The following is a 19,389-nucleotide window of genomic DNA, read 5'->3' as shown; positions in this document are numbered from 1 at the left end:
GCCCAGCAGTGCCTTCCCTTGGGTGTCCCCTCGTGGCAGGCCCCTATTATGAGAGGGCGCCCGCCTCCTTTTGCATGTCTGTGGCCCACAACAGAGATGTCTGCTCCTGCGGGCTGGAAAAGCTCCCTTTTGGTGAGTTTTGAGCCTTCACTACCACATTAGTTTCCCATTTTTGCTGCAACAAATACTGCAAACTTAGTGGCTTAAAACAACACAAATTTATTCCCTTGTAGTTTTGGAGGCCTACATTCTAAAATCAGTCTCATTGAGATAAAGTGAAGGTGTCAGCAGAGCTGGTTCCTTCTGGAAGTTCTGAGGGAAAAATCCACTTCCTTGCTTCTGAAGACAGCCTGCATTCCTTGGCTTGTGACCCCTCCTGGACTTACTCCAACTACTTGCTTTCATCACGGTCTCTCCTACTTCCTCTCTCAGCTCCTGCTTCGCTCTTATAAGAATCCCTGGGATACATCAGGCCCACCTGGGTGATCCAGGATCCTCTCCCTGGCCAAAGATCCTTAATGTAATCCCATCTGCAAAGCCCCTTTTGCCATTGCCAAGGTAATGTTCACAGGTTCCTGGGATTGGACAAGGACATCTAGGGGCACTAACAGCCTACTACACTAGGCTGCTCACCTATTACACCCTCCTGGGGTTTCAATGATTGGGAGAAAAAGGGCTGGGTTTTTTTGCTTTGGGGTACTTCCTAGCCTTGTATTTTTAAGGTCTAGGCTTTACCAACCCTCTCCTTACAACCAGAGAAACCTGCTACAGTGTCTCCTTGAAAGAGACAAATCTAAATCTAAGTGCTGGTGAGAGGTACAGGGCAAGCCACGAGGCCCCCACAGCAGTCCCCTTGGCCAGAGATTGCTTGCCTAAGTCCACACCTGGTGACTGCAACAAGCCCATGACCAGGAAGGAATATAGAGAAGGGTCTGGGTCCAGGGAGGGTGCCATGGAGGCCATGAGGCAGGTGAGGCCTGCTAGGACAGTGCAGGTCAGCTGGGGCTGAAGTGTGGCTGCAGAAGCCGGCCTAGTGCTGCAGGAACTGGAGGAAGAAGCTGGGGGCTGTGGTTCCAGCCCAGAGATGATGGAGATCGTGGTTGGCAGTGGCTCTGAGGTTGTGAGGAGAACATCTTTGTCCCACAGCATCTGGGAATGAGGGCAAGGTCCTCACCAGACAAGTATAGCTCCAAAGTCCCAAACATTGGGCTTTTTCTTTGTAATGATAAAGCAGTAAGGGCAGGGGACTATGGTGGAGCAGGAAGGCAGGGAGCCTTTCTTGCTACCTCTTCTCCATGCTCTGCATCTGCAAACTGAGGGAGGTGAAGCTGGCCAGGAGGTCAGTCACTTCATCCACCTGTAGGATGAAACCAAGGCTCTGTTACAGGGTGACAGGGCCCCCAGATCTCCTCCCAGTACTACAGGCATAGAACACAGGCATTGTCTCTCTTCCCAGGGCAGGTGGTGGCTTCTCTCTGACTATGGAACAGCTGACCAAGGGTTAATCCTTGACACCAGGTGGTTTTGGGCTGCCCCAGAGGGCAGGGCCATCAGCACACACTAGCCACTGGCAGTTTCAAAGGAAGTGGACAGAGGTATTGAGGGCAACAGTGGGCTGCAACCCACAGTCGCAACCTCCTTTTAATACAAATGTCTGGCTGCATCAGAGCAGAGATGGATTGGCCCTGAAGCTCCTGCCAGGCCCTGGGTCTGACCTGTGACTGTGGCTCACCTGCTCTTTGGTGCTTGTCATCTGGAGGCGGGTGCAGAGGTCATCCAGCCGTTCCTTCTGTTCATGCCGCCCTAGGCGCTCCAGGTACTCCCTCAGCATATGGATGATCTGGAACGACAGGATCAGCTGAGCTGTGTGGGTTCCAGCTAGGAGGCACAGAGAGGCCTGATGGTGCTGCCAAGAGGCACATTGGGCCAGGCGTGGTGGCTCATGCCTGTAATCCAAGCACTTTGGGAGGCTGAAGTGGGAGGATCACTTGAGGTCAGGGGTTCAAGACCCCGTATCTACAAAAAATTTTTTAAAATTAGCTGGACATGGTGGTGTGCATCCGTAGTCCTAGCTACTCAGGAGGCTGAGGTGGGAGGATCAATTGAGCCCAGGATTTTGAGGCTACAGCTATGATCATGATACTGGACTCCAGCTTCAGTGACAGAGTGAGATATGGTCTCTTTAAAAAAAAAGGGTGGGGCACAGTAGAGCAGGTGGCAACTGGGGTTGGTGTGAAACAACTCAAGAGTCCTGGGGCTAGAGGCAGGTGGGTCTGTGGTCGGGGCTGCATATGTCCAGTGCTTGCTTAGTGCCATGGGCTCAGCACAGGACGGCTACTCACCTGCTTCACCTCTAGCTGCACAGCCTCCAGGCACTGGGAGTGGCCCTCCTGCAGGATGTTCAGCTTGGACTTGGCCAGGTGCAGGGGTGTGCGGCCAGCTCGGTCCAGGGCATCTACACGGGCCCCTGAGGGTACAGGCAGAGGTGAGCATGCTGGGGGTAAGGGTGAGAGACAGGAGGGAGATGGGGAAGAGGCCACATACCTCCTCGTAGCAGTGTGGTGATGACAGGGACGTGGTTGGTACAGGCCGCTGAGGAAGAAGAACAGAGACTTGAGAATCCAGGGCCATTGGGCCTGGCTCCGTGTGGACACGGGAGGGAGCAGGGCTGTGTGTCTGAGTGCGCCTGTGCCAAGTTATGCCTCCTGAAAAGGTATCACCAAGGCAGCACCTGGACAGGAGTCAGCAATCAAGCCCAATGCCCTCCCTGCAAAGCTGGGTATACTGAGGCTTAGAGATGGGACCTGCCTCACTACAAGCCATGGTGTGAGTCAGTGGCAGAGTTGGAACCTAACAAAGGTCTCACATCACACCTCCCCTAGCAGCGGTGCAGCTGGGCCAGTCTAGGTCGCTAAACAGCTCTGCCAAGGGCACAGCCAACTGCTGAGTGATTGTAAAGTCCACGGGTGGGGAGTGCAGCCCTGGGAGCTCAAGATCTCCTTGGACACTGGGAGATACTGCTGGGTGCCTACAGGACGCCAGGCTCTCCATCTAAGGAGCCTGCCTACGCTGCAGAAAAGTTGCCTTGGTGACTTTTGAGGCACTTACCCAGGTGCAGTGGCGTATTTCCCAGCCCATCTCTCTGGTTGGGATCAGCCCCATGGTCCAGAAGCAGCTGCACTGGAAATAGGAAAACCGGAGAAGAACTGTCAGAGGCTTCCATCTACTCAACCAGGCACCCATAACCAAGCTAGAGAAGCCCACTCAAAGTGCAGGACACAAAATGTAAACATGGTCCCCTATGTCGTTCTATTCACTTAATTCACTCACTCACTCACTCGGGTTCATGTGCAGGGCTCTGAGGGCCAGAGGCTGAGGAATCTGGGAGGGCATCTTGGCCTATGCAGGTGTGGTGGGACTGGAATTTTAAGGGTTAAGGAAAGTTCTTCCAACAGCAGTAGCTGCTAGTGAAGGCTTTCAAGGGCATTTTCTGCTCTTCCCACAGCCAAGTGCTATAGCAGGAATTAGGTCAATAGATGATGCTGAGCTCCATGACAGAGACTGTCTCCCTCCTTGACAGTCTCTAGGCCACCTCAGGGATGGGCTGTGGTGTCACCAGGGTTTACCAACTACCCAGATGGATGCACAGGCAGATGACCTGGGTCTAGCACATCACACGGGGAAGCCAGACTGAGTCTCACACCATATATGAAAACTAATTTGAGAGGGATCATGGACCTAAATGGGAAAACTAAAGCAGTTAGGCTTCTAGAAGAAAATGAACCTAGGATAGGCAAAGATTTCTTAAATAAGTCACAAAAATATAGCCATAAAAAAGATCAATAAATTGGATTTATTCAAATTAAGAACTTGTGTTCATTGGCCAGGCATGGTGGCTGATGCCTGGCCAATGTAATCGTAGCACTCTGGGAGGCTGAAGTGGGAGGATCACGTTAGGTCAGGAATCCAAGACCAGCCTGAGTAAGAACAAGACACTGTCTCTACTAAAAATAGAAAAAATTAGCTGGGAATGGTGGTGCACACCTATAGTCCCAGCTATTCAGGAGGTTGAGGCAGGAGGATCACTTGAGACCAGGAGTTTGAGGTTGCAGTGAGCTATGATAATGCCACCAAACTCTACTCAAGGTGACAGAGTGAGACTCTGTCTCAAAAAACAAACAAACAAAAAAAACAAACTTGTGTTTGTCAAAAGATACCTCTCAGAGAATGAGAGGCAAACTCAGAAAGGCAAGTAATTTATATAATTTTTTTGCTTTTATTTTTTTTCCCCTCAAGCCTTTAGGAAGAAACAAGTCATTTATATCTGATAAATGATTTGTATCTAGAAAATTTTTGTTTATGAGACAGGGTCCTACTCTGTTGCCCAGGTTGGAGTACAGTGCAGTGGCATGATCATAGCTCACTGTAGCTTTGAATTCCTGGGCACCATGTTGACCACGCTGATCTTGAACTCCCGGTCTTAAGCAATCTCCCTGTGTTGGCCTCCCAAAGCCTGGAATTAGAGGTGTGAGCCACCTTGCCCAACCTGTATCCAGAACATATAAAGAATTTCTATAAATTGGCCAGGCATCATGGCTCACACCTATAATTCCAGCACTTTGGGAGGCTGAGGTAGGAGGATTCTTGAGACCAGGCATTCTAGATCAGCCTGAGCAACATAGTGAGACCCTGTCTCTGCAAAAAATGGAAAAATTAGCTAGGCGTGTGGCACACACCTGTAGTACCAGCTACTCAGGAGACTGAGGTAGGAGAATTGCTTCAGCCCAGCTGTTTGAGGTTGCAGTGAGCTATGATAATGCCACTGCACTCCAGCCTGGGCTATAGAGCAAGACCCTGTCTCAAAACAAAAACAAAAACAAAAACTCAAATGGCCAATAAATACATGAAGAGGTGCTCAACATCACTGGCCATCAGAGAAATGCAAATTAAACCAAATTAAACCACAATAAGACATCATTATACCAGAATTGCTAAAATTAAAAAGAAACAGCCGGGCGCGGTGGCTCACGCCTGTAATCCTAGCTCTCTGGGAGGCCGAGGCGGGCGGATTGCTCGAGGTCAGGAGTTCGAAACCAGCCTGAGCAAGAGCGAGACTCCGTCTCTACTATAAATAGAAAGAAATTAATTGGCCAACTAATATATATACAAAAAATTAGCCGGGCATGGTGGCAAATGCCTGTAGTCCCAGCTACTTGGGAGGCTGAGGCAGGAGGATTGCTTGAGCCAGGAGTTTGAGGTTGCTGTGAGCTAGGCTGACGCCATGGCACTCACTCTAGCCTGAGCAACAAAGCAAGACTCTGTCTCAAAAAAAAAAAAAAAAAGAAACAATGCCAAGCATTAGAAAGGATGTGGCAAAATGTAAAAGTCTCTTACATTAATGTGCTAGCAGAAATAGGAGTATGTATCAGTATATCCATTTTGGGAAATGGTTTGGTAGTACCTATTACAGCTAAATATATGTGTACCCTAGTGACCCAACAATCCACTCCTGGGTTTACACTCCACATAGCTGAGTGCTTATAGCTACTAAATCACATGTATGAGAATATCCATGGCAGTTTTATTCATAATAGCTAAAACCTGGAAACCACATGAATGTCCATCAACAGTAAAATGGGTAAATTGGGGCATATCATAATGAAGTAGTAACCAGCAGAAGAAAGAACAAACAACAATCTTCCCTCCTCCACCCATCCACAGTTTCCACATCCACAGATTCAGTCAAATCTAGACTCAAAACCTGAAGATATGGAGGGCCGACTTTAAGGGACCTGAGTATTCACAGAATTAGATATTTGAGTGAGGTCCTAGAACCAATCCTCCCAGGATACCAGGGATGACTGCATGATATACATAACATTTATGGATGAATCTCATGGATATAATTTTGAGTGAAAGAGTATGCATAAATTTATGCTTCCATTTATGTGAAATTCAAAAACAGACAAAACTAGTCCATGGTGAACAAGTTCCAGATGGGAATAAGAACTGGGAAGGAATGAGGGTTCTGGGGTGCTGAAAATATCCTATATCTTGATCTGGTATTCATTTTACCAGTGTATACACATACATAGTTCACCATAGTTCACTATTTGGAAGCTATACTACAATTAAAAAAAAAATACTCCTAGAAAAAAGCAGTCCTGCTGATGTGGCCAGCACTGAGTAACTGTCCCCTGAATATCTCTGAGGCTGGGCCCTCTCTCTCCTCCAGTGGTCTCCTGGAGACCGCCCTTGACCCTTGAATAGAGTCAATCATATTCTTTCCCCAGGTGTATCCCTTCCCTGGGCTGGCAGTGCCAGCTCCACAGGCTAAGGGAAAGAGAAAAGCAGGGCACTGTGGTGCCACGTCTTCCTTATATCCAGTACAGCTGCATATCCCAAGGCTATGCAGACAGCTGCTGTGGAGAGATGCTACTTGCCTGGCCCTGCTCCCTCCTCTCTCCCCAGAACTCACCAATCTGGTCATTGCCATTGCAAGAGGCAAAATGTAGAGCTGTGCGGCCCTTGTCGTCAGCTGCACAGGGATCCGTGCCATCTTCCAGCAGCTGCTGCACTGACATCACCAAGAAAGAGAGAGGGAAGAGGAGAAAGCAGCAATGTTAGCTAAGTTACAGTCTCTGAGGGATGGACAGGGATGCTCTGGGGTCCCTCCAGACAAGATAGCAATAATGCATGGGAAAGCAACCCCTCATGGATACTGATCCCACGGGGACTGTCAAAGAAGGGACTTGTTCTCCTGAGTGCACAAGTGAGGGCAATGGATACTGGGAGCTCAAACTATATGTCTAGGAATAGAATGCTGTAAGAGGCACTTGGCCCTTAGGATTAGGATTTATAGAATCACAGAAATCCCCAGCACAGACTGTGGCCCCATCCCTCTACCTCATCTTGGCTATACCTCCATTCCAGCTGGACACAGCTGCCCAAGCTACTGGCCAATGCTAAGTCTGCTTCCAGAAGCAGCCTTTTAGAGTGGACAGAGCACAGGTGCTAGAGCTACACAGACTTAGTCTCAGGCTAAGCTAAGTAAAAAAGAAAGGAGGCCAGTGCTGTGTCCTGTCCCCCATGGGTAGACTCACATTTACAACCTGGCCCCTTGTGCCCAAGTTGCTAGAGAGTGCCTCAGAGTCACAGATCCTGGCTCAATAGACAACCTACATCCAACTTAACCACAGAGAGCAAACCTGTACCCCAAGACCCAGGTGCTACCATAGGTTTGTAAGACCCTGAGACTACAACTCTGGGCCAATAGCCAGTCCAAGCACCTGCATGTGGAAGCTGGCACCACTGCAGCTGCTTGTAGGGTATGTCAGCCCTGACACCAAGTGGGATCCCCTTGGCTAAGTCTCTCCATTGTTGGGAAAATGAGAATAGGAGAACCCCAAAAGCCCTTGACACCAAGGACATTAACAACCTATACTGCCACAAATGTCTATAGCCTATGCCACTGAGGTGCTCACAGTTACTGCTGATGTTAAATGCAGTTGAAGAAGCTGCCTAAAGATTATTCCACTGCACCTATCCAGAAACAGAGTCACCATACCCTTGCTAACCGGCATACTAAAACCCAAATGCAGGTGAAAATCTTTTCCTATGAAAGGCACTCTAGAAAGTTTGGAAGAGGAAATCATCCCACCAGATGCACAGACATCATTGCAGGGCTACAAGTTACATGAAAAAGCAAAGAAATATGACACCTCCAAAGGAATATCATAACTCTCTAGTAACAGACCCTATTGAAAAGGAAATCAACAAATTGCCAGAAAAGAAATTCAAAATAATGATCTTAAGGAAATTCAGAAAGACACAGGAAAATAGAGATAGAAAATTCAACAAAATCAGGAAAATAATTCATGAAATGAACAAGAAATTCAACAAAGAGATAGAAATCATAAAAACAAAGCAAATAATTCCTACAGTTGAAGGATTTGATGAATAACATATCAAATATAACAGAGCTTCAACAGCACACTTGATCAAGCAGAAGAATGAATGTCTGAACTTGAAGATAGGTTACTTGAAATTACAGTCAGAGAAAAAAAAAATAAAAAGGAGTGCATTGCCAACAGCATGGGGCAGTGGAAAGAGCTGGGTTGGGAGTATGAAGGCCTGGATTTGGGCCCCAGTTCATCAGCAAATGGGAATAATCTCTGCCCTGCTAATTTCCAGAGCTGCTGTGATGAAAATAATGGATATGAAATTCCTGCTTTGAAAAGTAGGGAGGCACTATAAAATGTGAGGCATTATGTACTAATGTACATGGTCCAGCTGAAATATAGAAAATTGCTGCCAAATGCCATGTTAGAGCAAATAAGGTTTTAGTCTCTTCTCCCCAGAAAACCTATCAAGGATTTGAGTCCTTCCAGATGAAGTGCAGATAGCTTCCCCTCCAGGAATCTCCTCCAGCTGAGTGAGCCCTTCCCTCTTTCACATCTCCTTAGAGCCCTGTGTAGCCTGCTACTCTAATATTAACAACCTCTGCTATTTTAGGGTAGTAATTGTCACTGTACACTGAACACTAGCTAGGCATCAGGTACCCGAATGCTAAGCCTCTCAATGACTCAGCAAGGTATTACATCCATTTTACAGACCAGGAGACTCAGACCCAGAGAGATTATAAAGGACCCAAGCTACATTTACCCAGGTAATAGGAAGCAAAGCTGGGATATAAACCCACTTTTCTCTGACTCCAGAACTTACATCTCTCCAAATAAACCCATAACTTCAGTTTTTTGGGTTTTTTTTGTTTTGCTTTGTGTTTTGTTTTAGAAATGATATCACTTTATATTCTTCCTTTGTAACTATATTGTAGGTTTCTTATTTTATCTTTATAACATTGGTATTGAGCACAGTGTCCTGAAAGTAATAATCTGCTTAATGAATGAGAATAAAGGAGAAATAAGAGCTTCAAGTCATCTCAGTGTTCATGAAGACATTCACCAAAAGAGAGACAGTATCAAAGAGATAAAATAAAGCTAAAATAGTCAGTTCTATTTTTATATTAATTACGCAGTTACGGTCTTTTTAGAAAGCACTTTAGCTATCTCTATCAAGAGCCATCAAAATATATATATCCTTTGATGTAATAATCCCATACCTTGGAGTAATCTTAAAAATGAAAGACTAATGTGCCAAGTATATGACTAAATAACTCTTGCTTTGTTGCTTTGAAGAAATAGCATGCATCTATTAAAAACTGTGGTGCCGTGGCACGCACAGTAGTGCCAGCTACTGGAGAGGCTAAGGCAGGAAAAGCACTTGAGCCCAGGAGTTCAAGGCTGTAATGCACTGTAACTGCACCTGTGAATAGCCACTGCACTCCAGCCTGGACAACATAGTGAGATCTCATCTTTAAAAAAATAAATTAAAATAAAAAAATTAAATTGTGGTTATAAGTGGTGAATGGAATTATAAGGTGATTTTTGCTTTCAACTTTGTGAGCTTTTAAAGAATCATACAGCCATGTATTATATTTATTCTATAAATAGTAAAATGATGCTTCCATTTTTTAAAAAACAACTGGTTACAAAGACTATGGAAAATGTTATGACACACACAAAAATTATGCAGGCTACAAAATGTGTATACAGCAGTTTGAAAGTCCATAAAGAAAATTCCTAGGGCAGAGCAAGGCAACATATGTAATCTAAACATTTGTACCCCCATAATATGCTGAAATAAAAAAAAAAGAAAGAAAGAAAAAAGAAAATTCCTATGCATAGGGAAAAGGACTAGAAGGATATTCACCAAAATATTAACAGATATTAGATCCTTTGCTGACATTATGGATGTTTTTCTTGCATATTTACCTAGTATCCAAAACATTTTAAATGCACATATTATTTTCATATTTAAAATAGTTTAATTTATGAAATCATAGAAAAAGCACTTATGATTTAACAAGAGCAGGATATAAATTTTATGTCCCTTATAATTGCTAAACTACACAAAAACCCAACAAATATGCAGAAAAAGAACAAAAATGCTAACTATGAAAGTAAAGGACTGGCTGGGTGTAGTGGCTCATGCCTGTAATCCTAGCACTCTGGGAGGCTAAGGCGGGAGGATCACTCGAGGTCAGGAGTTTGAGACCAGCCTGAGCAAGAGTGAGACCCCCGTTTCTACTAAAAATAGAAAGAAATTAGTCAGCCAACTAAAAATATATAGAAAAAATTAGCCAGGCATGGTGGCACATGCCTGTAGTCCCAGCTACTTGGGAGGCTGAGGCAAGAGAATAGTTTAAGCCCAGGAGTTTGGGGTTGCTGTGAGCTAGGCTGATGCCATGGCACTCTAGCCCAGGCAACAGAGTCAGATTCTGTCTCAAAAGAAAAAGTAAAGGACTGAAAAGGCTAATCCTACAGCCAGTTTCACTATCAGAGTCCTGTACAAGCCTCATAAATCTAAGAGGCTTTAAACTGAAAATTACAGCATTTCTATCAGAATAATAAAACCACCAGATTCAAGATGAACTAGACTTTCTGTGGAAGGTAAGTATAATTAAAATATTCTCTAGCTATACATTATTGATACTAAAAAAAGAAAGCTTATTATTTTTCCTTGAAAAGCTAGCTAGGTTGCTAATTAAATATTATAAATGATTAAAGTTCATGGAAAAGAGATCAAAGTGAAGAGAGTTGAAAAACTCTCTAGTTTCTGGACCTGCTGACTACTGCTACATCATGGACAGGAAAACCATCTTGCAAACTGTGGTGTAACACCCCAGCTCCCTGAGATAAATGGCCCCTTCTCAATCCCTGCTATAAGTGGGCTCTCTTAACTCATTGCCCTCAAAATGTCCATACCCTAATCTCCAGAATTTGTGTATATATTACTTTTTTTTTCTTTTTTTGAGATAAGATCTTGCTCTGTTGCCCAGGCTAAAGTGCAGTGGCATCCTCATAGCTCAAGGCCCCTCAAATTTCCTGGCTCAACTGATCCTCCTGGCTCAGCCTCCCAAGAAACTGGAACTACAGGCTTGCGCTACCATGCCCGGCTAATTTTTCTATTTTTTGTAAGGACAGGGTCTCCTATGTTGTCCAGACTGGTCTTGAACTCCTGGCCTCAAGCAATCCTCCTGCTTTGGCCTCCCAAAGTGCTGGGATTATTGGTGTGAGCCACTGTGCCAGCCAGACTTTAAATGGCAAAAAGGACTTTGCAGATTTGAACAAGGTTAAGGACCTTGAGACCAGGCACAGTGGCTGATGCCTGTAATCCTAGCACTCTGGGAGGCTGAAGCAGGAGGACTGCCTGAGCTCAGGAGTTTGAGGCCAGCCTGAGTAAGAACAAGACCCCATCTCTACAAAAAATACAGAAATTTGCCAGGCATGGTGGCGTGTGCCTGTGGTACCAGCTACTAAGGAGGCTGAGGCAGGAGGATTGCTTGAGCCCAGGAGTTTGGGGTTGCAGTGAGCTACAATGACACCAGTGTACTCTAGCCAGGGTGACAGAGTGAGACTCTGTCTCAAAAAAAAAAAAAAGAAAAAGAAAGAAAGAAAGAAAGAAAGAAAGAAAGAAAGAAAGAAAGAAAGAAAGAAAGAAAGAAAAAAGGACAAAAGGACCTTGAGATGTGAAGATTATCATGGATTATCCAGGCCCAATCTATTTACATGAATCCTTAAAATCAAAGAATCTTTTCCTGCTGTCAGAAGCAGAGAGATGGAAAGGTGAGAGGGACTCAGCACATTGTTGCTGGCTTTGAAGATAGAGGGAAAAGCTATGAGACAAGGAATATAGGAAGCCTCTGGAAGCTGGAAAAAGCAAAGAAAACAGTTTCTCCATTAAAGCTTTCAGAAAGAAATGCAGCCCTGACAACATCTACATTTTAGCCTGCTGAGTGAGATCTCTGACCTATAGAACTGTACAATAATAAATTTGTGCTGTTTAGGCCACTAAGTTTGTGGTGATTTGTTAAAACAGCCAAAGAAAACTAATTCACCACTTTTCCCTGATTCACAGGAAGAATTAAGTCAGGGGATAAAATTTAATGTTTTATTCTATAAATTGTTCGTGTGCCTTTGATGTTGCTACTGCCCTGTCAGCTAGTGAATGTTGGAAAACAGCAACAAAGAACCAGACAGAGTAGTGTCCTGCTAGGAGCCCCACCCATGTCTTTCAGATACTGTGTCAACTACACAAGTTTGAAAACCACTTGACCTAACTACCACAAAGTCTCACTAAGCAGCTGAAGGTGGTGGCCCTGTGCAGATGATCACCTGGCAGTTAAAATTGAGTGTTTGCTCCCATTAATCAAAAGTTCCAAAATGAGCATATACTCTTTTTGGGGGCTATGTGGAGATACAAAAGCATACATGCTTCCCACCATCAGGGAGTCCACAGGTTGCCAAAGGCTATAACATCAGGAAGTTCAGCTTGACAGGAAAGCATGGGGACAGTGAGTGTCTAAGCCAGACTTTCCTTATGCAAAATGACTGCAAAGTCAGACAATAAAAACAGTGGCCCTCCTCTAAGGGAGTGAGCGGCAGACTGTCTTTTCAGGTATAGGTTACCTGGCTTTTTCCTTCCCCAACCAGCCCATGGGTACCTGGAGCTGGACCCACTGTGCACACTCACCTGTTTCCACATCGTTGGCATTGGCTGAGTCCCTCAGTCTCTTCAGAGCTGTGAAGAGAGCAAGAAATGCCAGTTTAAAAATAATAGTCATGATGAAACAGTAAGTGGATGGCTTCCTAGTTAACCCACCCTTCAGCCACAATAGCATCTAAAGGAAAAGAAAGGTGCCAGGATACAAGACACTACCCTGGGAGATAAACTTGAAAGGAGGCATAACTAGTGCAAAGTCCACATTCTCTAGCAAATCCTCCAAGGCTGTTGGAGCCAGATCTTGTCTCTGCCACTTGTAGTAGCCAGGTGACCTTGAGCAAGGCAGTTAACCGCGCTGGGCTTCAGGTCTATCATCTGCAAAGCAAGGTTGAGTTGTCATGCCAGCCCTAAGTTGTTGCAAAGACAAAATGTTATGATTTTCATGGATGTTGTCTGTGAGCTGGTTAATGTTATATTCTTCTTCAAAATAGGTCTTTTTTTGAGACAGGGCCTAACTCAGTCACCCTTACTAGAATGCAGTGGCATGATCATAGCTCAATGCAACCTTGAATTCCTGAGCTCAAGAGATCCTCCTGCCTCAGCCTCCTGAGTAGCTGGGACTACAGGCGTGTGGCACCATGCCCAGTTGATTTTTCTATTTTTTGTAGAGTCAGGGTCTTGCTCCTGCTCAGACTGGTCTTGAGCTCCTGGCCTCAAGCGATCCTCCTGCCTCAGCCTCCCAAAGTGCTAGGATTAGAGGCATGAGCCACTGCACCTGGCCAAATTAGGTAATTTCTAAACAAACTTTATTCCCCCTCCAATGACGCAACCTCTATATTGGAGGGTAAAAGAAAGTCTAAAAATGCCTTTGTCATCAGAGAAATGGTCAAAAATTGCAACTCAGACACATAACAATTCCTTACATTCATATAGCACTTTATGATCTATATGGCACTTCCAAATTCTTTAGTATTTCCAGCACCACTAAGATATGGGTAGAGTCATAGACAGGCCTACACGGGACTCTAAATGTCCCCATTTAAAATCTTTTAGAGCCTCAGTTTCTATGTCATCCATAAAATGCTGAAAACAATATGGCACAGTACCAGAGCAGGAGTTTGAATCTGTCTGACCTGGATTCTAAATAGCAGCACAGCCACTTTCCACACGACCTGGAGTAAGTCAATTTCTCTGAGCCTCAGTTTCCTCATCAGTAAAATGGGAACAATTCCTGTATCTCCAAGAGTTCTTATAAGGATTACAAATGATCATGTATCAACCAACATGCTCATTATCTTAATTCATTCTTGTAAGGCAGGTATTGTACTCATTTTACAGATGAGAAAACTAAGATTGATAGGGCCTATAGTTTTCCTAAGGCCTAAAGGTGGTAGAGGAGTCCAATCCAAGTTTGTGCATTTAAACATGTTCCTGCAACTTGGCTACAGACTCTGGTCTCCCCTCTGTCTCATAATAAAAGTGTCCTCCAGTACCCTATTCTGTTATCTTGTAATAAACAGGCAGAGTCATGGAAAGTTTCTATTCATATATTACCAAGTGCAAGAGGTCTAGAGTGACTGGTTCTGAGCAGGAAGACTTAAAAAAATGTTATAGTTCTTTGCAGCTATAATAATAATTATTATTATCATTGAAGGGAGACACTCTGGGCCCCTTAGCTCAGACGTCGGAGGACTCCAGACAGAGGGTTGGCGGGAGGTCGGGGCCGGCTCTCAGAGGCCCTGTCCTCGCCCAGGTGGCCCCGCCGCGAGGCGGCCAAGGCCAGCCCCGCCTCCCTCTGCCTCCGCCGCGCCGCTCCCGCTCCTCACCGTGCACCTCCTTGCCCGTGGGCCCGAGCCGGCGGTGGGGCCTGGCGGCGCGCCTCAGCCGGCCAGCGGGGATCTTACAGCGCAGCTCATCGCGCGGCTCCGCGTCCTTCTGCCACAGGACGTGGAGGTAGCGCAGCGGGGACTGGGCCCCGCCGGACGCCCGGCCCGGGAGGCCCGCGCAGCCGCCCAGCGCAGCCCCGAAGTCGGCGAAGGAGAAGAGGCCCTCTGCGCCCGTCAGCGGCTCTGGCGCCACCGCGCACTCGCCATCCGAGCTCGAGCGGCCCGAGAGAGGCTCGTCGTCCGCGTCCCCGGCGGCGGCTGCCATGGCAACGGCTCCGCGCGGGCCGGGCCGCCAGAGCCTCGTTCCCGACCGACCAACGGGCCCACTTCCCTTTGCTCCAAGTCTTGCTGTCAGCCCGGGAGCGGGCGGGCCGGGCCTGCAACCACGGCAACCGAGCGGGGGCGGGCGCGCTGGAGCGTGCCGGACCAATGACGACCCTCCCGGCCTAAACCCTCACAGCCAATGGGGGAGGGAGAGCATGGTATAAGCAAGAGAATTGGACAGGGCGTCCAGCAGCAAGACTGGCGGACGTACAAACCAATCAAAAATTTTAAGTGCTCACGGCCTTCGCCGTACGTCACTACCGGAGCCAATAAAACAGATGAATTTACGACACTCATTTTTTTTTTCTTTCCTCCTTCCCGTCCCCGCCTTATGAAAGATAACGGGCAGATGATTTGGCCAATCATGCTAAGATGATCTGCAGCCACTCACAAAGGGAAGTGAAGAAGCCACACTATACGTATAAATATATATGTTTTAAATCAATGAACGCAAAAAGTGAACTTTCTATAAAATATGTTAAAGTTTGGAGATATCACTATAAACTGTGCAATAACAGCTTCCAGTGCAATAGATTTACATCGGAGCAACAGTTTAATGCGACAGCCAGTCACTGAGCTAGGTGACTATGCCAGGCGAGTGCACTATTTTGTAAGACTTCTCATAACCCCTTACCCCACGAACACTTCTATAAAGTAGGCAAGAAGGACCATCCCTATATTATATTAATAGATGAGAAACCGAAAGCAGAGAGATATTAGACTTGTTCACGATTGCCCACCTTTCATGGGACCAGTTCTTGTGTCCATGCAAAACTTCTTCCCATATATAGATCCTCTAACTCAACCCAGTTAAAATGTAATCTTTCTGACAGTTGGAAAAGCACTTCCAGATTTTGCAGTGCTGTAAGCACAGCATTGTCAGGATCATCATTGTATGGGATGCTGAAAAAAGCTATATATTTATTTGAACTGTCCTCTGCCCCATGGTGGCTAAGGACATATGCCAACTCCACTTGTAGCTAGAAGGAAACAGAGGAAATAAACAAACATTGAACATGTACGGTTTATAAAGTGCTTAATATACACTAAATCATTTAGTCCCCCCTCACAAGAGCCATAACAAGTAGATATTATTATACCCTCTTTGCAGATCAGGAAATTGAGGCTCTGAGATGTTATGTCAATTGTAGAAGGGTACAGGACTAGAAATTTGAAGAACTGGTATTTGAACACAGATCTATCTGAGGCCAAAGTCCTCTCCACCATACTGCTTTCTTAAGTGAAAAGCCTGCCAGAAACTGGCTCCAGAGAGTCTAATTGAAATGTGGGTATTTGCACCTGATGCCTGCTGAATGCACCCTAAAATAACTTTATTATTCATTCTTCTTCTTTTTTTTTGTAATAGCTTCCAAAATAGTCTATATCCCTCTAGTTTCTCTCTGTAGAATCCAAGGTGTATATGCTGCCTAAAACACAATTCTCTTCACATCAAGACCTTTGATGATTTGGGCCCAATTATCTTTTTTAACTATTTTCTTCCTACTATCAATGGATCTGGTCTTCAAGACATGTGCTCTGGCAAGATGTTTAGATCAGAAACCTTTGAATTTGAACAGGATCCCTAGACATCTAGAGGTGGTTACTAACTTTACTTCTAATTTTTAAATCAACATTATTGAGTATAAATCACATAGCCCAACCTTCTCCGTGTTGCAAGAACCACTTGTTATATTGCACTGGGAAGAATCAGATGTGGATTGAGTGTGGAGCCAGTTAACCTCAGACTGAGGATTTTAGACTGGAACTTGGATCTATGAAGTTGTATTCCACCATTAATTCCTGGCTCAGCAAATGGCATCAGTACATTGTAGGTATTTGACTATTGATTCATTGAATGAAAGCACAGCAGTTAAGACCATCAGTTTTGGAGCCATAAATACATGGAGCCATGGCTTTGAGCATGTGACTTTACCTTTCTGAGCCTCAGTTTCCTCATGAGTAAAATGGAGGTAACAGTAGTAACTATACCATAATACAGTTATCATAAAGATTAAATGACGGCTGGGCGCGGTGGCTCATGCCTGTAATCCTAGCATTCTGGGAGACCGAGGCAGGCGGATTGCTTGAGGTCAGGAGTTTGAAACCAGCCTGAGCAAGAGCAAGACCCCGTCTCTACTATTAATAGAAAGAAACTAATTGGCCAACTAATATATATAGAAAAAATTAGCCGGGCATGGTGGCACATGCCTGTAGTCCCAGCTACTCGGGAGGCTGAGGCAGGAGGATCGCTTGAGCCCAGGAGTTTGAGGTTGCTGTGAGCTAGGCTGACACCACAGCACTCTAGCCCAGGCAGCAGAATAAGACTCTGTCTCAAAAACAAACAAATGAAAAAAGACCTGGTAACTATTGTTCTTATTATTAATAAATAATGGTATGATGCAGGCTGAGGCCCATACAAATTCTATACTACAGTGGGCACATCACAGTGGCTTAAACTTGACCTAAGGGTACTGTGAGCATTCATAGATAAGTCATCTATACTTGGTCAATCTATAAATAAACATGAAGCACTTTCTGGGAGAAAGCAGATACCTGCAATGTAGAGAAAGCCTCTGCCTTGGAATCCAGGGACTTGGGTTTTAGTCCTGTTTGGTGTCAACTCACTTAGTGATTTGGGGGCAAGTGCCTCCCTTCTCTGGGCTTCACTCTTCCCATCAGAAGGTGTTGTTCTAAGTCAGATATTGAGGATAGCTCAGGCCAGATTTAGAAAGTTGGCTTTTCTTTCCTTCTCTCTTTTCCTCATCCTGTGGGCTTCATAGTATTTTAGAGAAATTTGAACTAGCCACTGACATTTAAAAATTGAGAGCTTTCACATGAAAGTTTTTATTTCCAGAGTCTCTTAAAAATGGGAAGATGGGGCAATACAGGGCAAGCTTTCCCACAACTGTTGGCTGGAGATGCATAGCAACTTTCCCCTTTAGATGAGGCATGATGTTCTGTTGTTCTGTTTACCAAAGTCCCTACCATCCTCTATTACCTCCACATTGAGGCCTACAGGCAGTTGCCTTTTCTTTTTTTTTTTTTTAGAGAGATGTGTCTCACTCCATTGCTCAGAGTGGAGTGTGCAGTGTAGGCCAGGCGCGGTGGCTCATGCCTGTAATCCTAGCACTCTGGGAGGCTGAGACGGGAGGATTGTTTGAGCTCAGGAGTTCGAGACCAGCCTAAGCAAGAGTGAGACCCCGTCTCTAACAAAAATAGAAAAAATTAGGTGGGCATGGTGGTACATGCCTGTAGTCCCAGCTACTCAGAAGGCTGAGGCAGGAGGATCGCTTGAGCCTAGGAGTTTGAGGTTGCTGTGAGCTAGGCTGACGCTATGGCACTCTGCCAAGGCAACAGAGTGAGTCTCTGTCTCAAAAAAAAAAGAGTAGAGTACAGTGACATAATCACAGCTCACTCACTGAAGCTTCAAACTCCTGGGCTCAAGCAATCCTACCTCAGCTTCCCTAGTACCTAAGGCTACAGATGCACACCACCATACCCAGTTAATTGGTTTTTCTTTTCTCTTTTTGCAGAGATGGGGTCTCACCATGTTGCCCAGGCTGGTTTCAAACTCCTGGTCTCGTGATCCTCCAGGCCCAGCTTCCGAAAGTGCTGGGATTACAGGCATGAGACACCACACCTGGCCTCCTGTCTTTATTAAAAGTGAAATAATGAAAACTAGTGTGGTGGAAAATTATCTAATATCTGAAAATATGGCAAATGGTGATTAGGTGGCTTCTTAATATCCTTCTAAAGAATTCCTAAGAAACCCACATAAGAACATCTGACTCCAGAGAAATTTAACTTTGACTAACAATTGATTAGGACCCAGTGATGTTTTACAATTCTGTATATTTAGAGGTTAACTTGTAGAAAACTGACAAGATGCAGTAATTTTTGCATGTCCAATGAAGAAGACAACCTGAAAGGTTATGGTTTTATTGCCCTGTGAGACATGAAATAGGTTGAGTCCAACTTAGCAGTCATATTTCAGAATACCTTTGCCCATTAACTATTCTCAAATTCTTTTCAAACCACTCTGTCATGCTGTTGGTTCCTTCATTAACAATCAAATATGCTCACTCTCTACTGGCATGCGACTTGTTTTAAATCTGTTAAGGGTATTTTCCTTTGTCTATCATGTAAGTTCCAAAAGGTTAGTTATTTGTTATTAATCCTATTTATAATTGTTAAATCCAATTTATTTAGGTAGAAATAAATTACATATAGTAAAATTCTCACGTTTTAAGTGTACAGGTTAATTTTTTCTTTTGAGACAGAGTCTCACTCTGTTGGCTCGGCTAGAGTGCCATGGTGTCAGCCTAGCTCACAGCAACCTCAAACTCCTGGGCTCTGGCTATCCTCCTGCCTCAGCCTCTCGAGTAGCTAGGACTACAGGCATGCAGGCATGCACCACCATGCTCGGATAATTTTTTCTATATATATTTGTTGGCCAATTAATCTCTTTCTATTTTTAGTAGAGCTGGGGTCTCGCTCTTGCTCAGGCTGGTTTCAAACTCCTGACCTTGAGCGATCTGCTGGCCTTGGCTTTCCAGAGTGCTAGGATTACAGGCGTGAGCCACCGCGCCCAGCCCCATAAGCCGGTTTCTATTGG

At 45.1% G+C, this 19,389-nt stretch overlaps 2 protein-coding genes across 4 annotated transcripts in view; one reads left to right on the top strand and one right to left on the bottom strand.

The window, feature by feature from the left end:
- The window catches only part of EIF3L (eukaryotic translation initiation factor 3 subunit L), a 115,474-nt gene that overhangs the window by 59,747 nt on the left and 36,338 nt on the right, over window positions 1-19,389 (top strand). The window lies entirely within an intron of this gene.
- ANKRD54 (ankyrin repeat domain 54) lies at window positions 196-14,852 on the bottom strand. 3 transcript variants are annotated; one of them, XM_012741821.2, is made up of 9 exons: window positions 14,391-14,852; window positions 12,595-12,642; window positions 6,479-6,577; window positions 3,109-3,180; window positions 2,545-2,592; window positions 2,343-2,467; window positions 1,733-1,840; window positions 1,287-1,357; window positions 196-1,149 (listed from the first exon to the last, which is right to left on the bottom strand). In XM_012741821.2, the coding sequence occupies exons 1-9, from the start codon at window positions 14,713-14,715 to the stop codon at window positions 996-998; spliced, it is 1,050 nt and encodes a 349-aa protein (XP_012597275.1). In that variant the 5' UTR covers window positions 14,716-14,852; the 3' UTR covers window positions 196-995. The 3 variants fall into 3 exon arrangements, with proteins under 3 accessions (XP_012597275.1, XP_012597277.1, XP_075863115.1); XM_012741823.2 differs by having other exon boundaries at window positions 1,013-1,357; window positions 14,391-14,851; XM_076007000.1 differs by having other exon boundaries at window positions 1,013-1,357; window positions 6,479-6,572; window positions 14,391-14,528.

The sequence above is a fragment of the Microcebus murinus genome, chromosome 10 (genome assembly GCF_040939455.1).
Source record: "Microcebus murinus isolate Inina chromosome 10, M.murinus_Inina_mat1.0, whole genome shotgun sequence".
NCBI lineage: Eukaryota > Metazoa > Chordata > Mammalia > Primates > Cheirogaleidae > Microcebus > Microcebus murinus.
Note: the sequence above shows the minus strand (reverse complement) of the source record. Positions and strands in the feature narration are given on the sequence as shown.